Below are 5,000 nucleotides of genomic sequence, written 5' to 3'. Positions count from 1 at the left end.
ATATACGTAGCCTGGCAGTCTGCCTGTCAGCACTGCTCTTTTATTAGGCTACTATATGAAACACACACACACACACACACACACACACACGTATAGGCCTACACGGGTCTCATCCATACATGTGAGGCATCATGTGCATGTTCTTATCCCCATGCGATCAGGCACACTCCAGTTCGTCTTGACAAGGTGAACAGGGATGCCCCCAGGCTCATTGTCTTCTCTTCTTCTCTCTTCTCTTCTCCTCTCCTCTATCTGTCTCTCTCTCTCTCTCTCTCTCTCTCTCTCTCTCTCTCTCTCCCTCTCTCTCTCTCTCTCTCCCTCTCTCTCTCTCTCTCTCTCTCTCTCTCTCTCTCTAGGAAGTTGCTGCGTGAGCATCAGCTGGAGGCAGGTACCAAAGCGGCCCAGCTGGAGGAGCTAGAGAGGCGAAATCGCCTGCAGGAGCTGCAGAGGAAAGACTTCCCACTGCCCTCTGCCTACTCACAAACACCAGGTAACGCATGCATGCGCGCGCACACACACACACACACATACACACACACACACACACATGCACACACATGCACACCTTTTCATACTCACTCACACTCTCTCTCTCTCACACACACACACACACACACACACACACACACACAGACACACACACACACACACACACACACAGACAGTGGTTATCCCAAAGCATGGTTATACGTGTTTGCAGAGTTTTTTTGCTCTGTTTGTTTTCCTCCGCATCTTTCCTGGAAGCGATATATCAGCCAACCTGATTCCATTAAGATGCTTTGCCCAGATGAATACAAACGCACACAGCATGCTGCGAGGAGTAGTGAAACAGCACACACACACACACACACACACACACACACACACACACACACACACACACACACACACACACACACACACACACACACACACACACACACACACACACACACACACACACACACACACACACACACACACACACACACACACAGGCCATAGTGATGACTGCAGCCCCAGGCCTCCAGGGTCCTGACCTGGCTACTCAGCGCAAAACAGGCCTCAAACACTGGGGCACCAGGTCCCCATTACAAAGTGGGAACAGGTGGTGTGATGTAATTTCCTGTGCCACTAGTTGCAGTAGTCAGCTGATCTGAACCTGCTGGCTGCAGTATAGCTAATATACAAATTGCCGAGTTTGAACAGACAGTTAAACAATAGCTGTTGTCACTGGGATATGCTGGGTTGTATGTGCTCAACAGTGAAGGAAAATGTAGAAGGAAGGTGGAGGAATGGTTAGTGAGGGGTTTGAACCTGCAACCGTCTGATCTAAACGCCTAAGATGACTCATACCACACCCTATTCACACACACACACACACACACACACACACACACACACACACACACACACACACACACACACACACACACACACACACACACACACACACACACACACACACACACACACACACACACACACACCACACAAGCTTGCATAGATGTTCTCATAAAAATATCTTTATTTCCTCTCCTCCGTAGGAGATTCGTCTCTGTGTGCCAGTGCGCAGGTATCCAAACGGGAGCTAATCTGTCTAGACAGCAGCACTGGCAGCTCTAAAGCCAGGAGAGAGCAGGATGCCAAATCACGACTCTCCGCACCCACCATTAAAGAAGGTAAGCCTTTGTCTGAGTCACACACACACACACACACACACACACACACACACACACACACACACACACACACACACACACACACACACACACACACACACACACACACACACACACACACACACACACACACACACACACACACACACAGAGCTCACATAGCTATACCCACACACAGGTCTATACTCGCACACTGATAAACACATAAATAACGATAGGTATATACAAACATAAACACAAACAAAAATCCTCTTTCACTGCATCCACAAGGCAAAGACTTGGGGCCCCATATCAAGTGATCGTGTCTTGGCGCTGGCTCATGTTTGATACATTTGATATATTTAGGGGGGGGATATTTTTAATCTGTATTTGGGTGCGATCTTGTTGGGCCAGCCATGGAGACATACCCTTCCCTTGGCATCAACACTAATGTCAGTTATTACTGTCCATAATTAATCACCTTTTTCACACACACACACACACACACACACACACACACACACACACACACACACACACACACACACACACACACACACACACACACACACACACACACAGAGCAAGCAGTGAGGGAGCCAGTGAAAGTAGACACTGGATTTGGATTGCACTTCAGGAAGAGAACGGCGTGCAAATCCTCGCAGAGTACAGATTGTACCGTTGTAGACAAGTAACCTCTATAGGGAAATACAGTACACGCACAGTTTCTGACACTAACCCAATTTACACACACACACACACACACACACACACACACACACACACACACACACACACACACACACACACACACACACACACACACACACGCACACACACACACTAAACTTCCTGAACTTTCCAACGCAAACAAACAAAATGTTATATAGCCGCAAGTGAGAATTCATTTAAAAAAGCGTTTTAAAGTGTGTGTCTGTGTTTGTGCAAGGGTATGTGTGTCAGTGTCAAAGCCAGGTAGGTAGGTAGGGTAGCAAGGTCTTACAGAACAGCCAGCCAGCCAGGCGAGGCGAGCTCGGGCTGCAGCCGAGAAGTAGGTCTTTGGGGCAGAGGTGTGGCTAACGCTGGTTGGGTGCCAGTTCCCAGTCATGATATTTCTGCCCGGCTTATATAACGTGCTGCCTTCACAGTGTAATCCAGCTTGTGTAACCGCCCATTCAGAGAGTTATATAACACCAGTACACACACACACATACACACACACAGACATGCTACACAAATACACACACCACACAAATACGCACTATTTCATCTGTCTAACTCCCCTCTCCCCCAACTCTCAGTTCATATGTCCCATGAAAAAAAAAAAAAAACGGGAGTCTAACTCTTAAAAAGAGTCAGTGTCCTGGCCACGCATCTAATAAATTGGTTTTATAACTTTTCCCCCCGCCTTGTATAAGGAGGTTTTGAAATGCGTACTTGTCCTAAAGTGCACTTTGCAGAGTTTTTAGGGCGAGTGCGTCTAGATTAGAATCAGGTCAAACGTAATTCTGGACTTCAGTTTTTAAATTGTGATAACCCCAGTCAGTGTGACAGCGTAATTTGCCTTTCAGTGCGTAATTTGTCACAGGAATAATTAATTACAAAGCACAAGGAGTTCATGTTTTAAAAGGCTTTGTACTCTCTTCAAACAGATTTTTTGTGTTACCTTAGAAGGCAAGAGATGAAAAGCATAGGCTGTATTTAATTCCTGCTCAGACAGGTTCGCCAAATAACAGCTGGTGGTCCCGACTGCAGTGTAGATCCTAATCACCCGCACTTAATAAAAAGATGGTAATACTGTTTGAAACTCCCACATGAATAATGTGAGAGGCCCTCAGTTTGGGCTGCTCGTGGTGATATATGCTGAAAGGATGAAAGAGGTTGAGAACTTCACTTTTGTTACAGTTTTTTTGTGTTTATATCTGTATCTGTGTCTACCGGTATCTGTCTTTCTGGATCTGCATTTCTGTGTGGATGAGGTCCTCACTATTTGATCTGTTTGTGTGTGTTTGTGCGTGTGTCTGTGTGTTTGTGCCCATTCGTGTGCACATGTACGTGTGCGTGCGTGTGCTTGCGTGTGTGTTGGTCCAGATGTGATTGTGCTGAGCTCCAGTGAAGACGATGCCCTCCACAGCAGCAGAAGACGAGCGGCCGCCGTGGAGGAAGATGATGATGAGGAGGAAGAGATTGAGGAGGAGGAAGAAGAGGTGGTGCCCGGCACAGAGGAGATCTGCGGAGCGCACGCCAACGACAGCCTAAACCAGCCGGACGCCCAGGGACGGGTCCTGGTCAATGTTAATCATCCGGCCGAGGAGGCGGACCTCTTCCTCTCCCCACAGCTTGCCAGAGTGGTCAAGCCCCATCAGGTAGCCTACGATACGATATGATACGATAGGACTTAATTGCCAGTTTTCACTGAGATTCATTTTGCATCCCTGAGCAAGACAGGACATTCACATAAACACATCACAAGACTATTGTACATGCGTCATGCATGTGAAGCGTAAAGCACCAACAGACAAAAACAGAACCTGGGTCCAAGGGTTAGTAGCCCAGTCAGAGATAAAGGCAGACAACAGGTAAAGACAGACATCTGCTTCCCACCTCTCTGACTTCAGCTAATTACCACACACATCTTGGATTAGACTTCTGATTGCCAGTGTGGAGTTAAATACACCTTTTGTGTTAATGCCCCACGTTGCAAACACAACAGCTACATAGGTAATGGTGGTGAGGGTCTATGACCGAACGTTTTGGATCACGATGCTGAGATATCTGCTAGCGATCTGGTGGTTTGAGTTGGTGTTCATTTTGTCTTTGGAGAACACTGTCTCTTGCTGTTAAAAAAAATGGCTGAAATGAACATTCTTGACATGTTTCACTGACGGACGATGAAATAGCTCATTCTGTTATAAAAACAGTTCTAAATAGCCCTCCTCCATGGCTTTCCCTGTAGATCGGTGGTATCCGGTTCCTGTATGACAACCTGGTGGAGTCGCAGGAGCGCTTCAAGAGCAGCAGTGGTTTCGGCTGCATCCTGGCCCACAGCATGGGGCTGGGCAAGACGCTGCAGGTCATCTCCTTCATAGACATCCTGCTCAGACACACCGGGGCGCACACCGTCCTCGCCATAGTCCCTGTGAGTCTGTCTTTGTGTCGCTGTCTCTGTGATTTACGTGTGTATATTTGTGACTTTTCTACATACGGCATCCACATTGATCTGAGGACTGACTTCATTTTACTTATTTCCTTTTCTTGGTTTCTGTCACTCTTTCCCCATGTGTCTCTTTATTCTGTCTTTACATCTTTTCTACTTTTCCGTTTCTCTCTCTCTCCCTCTCTCCCTCTCTCCCTCTCTCC

At 47.2% G+C, this 5,000-nt stretch overlaps 1 protein-coding gene across 3 annotated transcripts in view; it reads left to right on the top strand.

The window, feature by feature from the left end:
* LOC134457081 (helicase ARIP4-like) overlaps window positions 1–5,000 on the top strand; it is a 67,265-nt gene that overhangs the window by 47,570 nt on the left and 14,695 nt on the right. For all 3 annotated transcript variants that reach the window (XM_063208854.1, XM_063208856.1, XM_063208855.1), the window contains 4 exons: window positions 357–490; window positions 1,527–1,661; window positions 3,732–4,006; window positions 4,597–4,779. In XM_063208854.1, the coding sequence (XP_063064924.1) occupies window positions 357–490; window positions 1,527–1,661; window positions 3,732–4,006; window positions 4,597–4,779 (727 nt within the window). The remainder of the gene's footprint in view (window positions 1–356; window positions 491–1,526; window positions 1,662–3,731; window positions 4,007–4,596; window positions 4,780–5,000) is intronic.

Source organism: Engraulis encrasicolus, chromosome 10 (genome assembly GCF_034702125.1).
Source record: "Engraulis encrasicolus isolate BLACKSEA-1 chromosome 10, IST_EnEncr_1.0, whole genome shotgun sequence".
Classification (NCBI taxonomy): Eukaryota; Metazoa; Chordata; class Actinopteri; order Clupeiformes; family Engraulidae; genus Engraulis; species Engraulis encrasicolus.
This window is presented reverse-complemented; position numbering and strand designations above follow the sequence as displayed.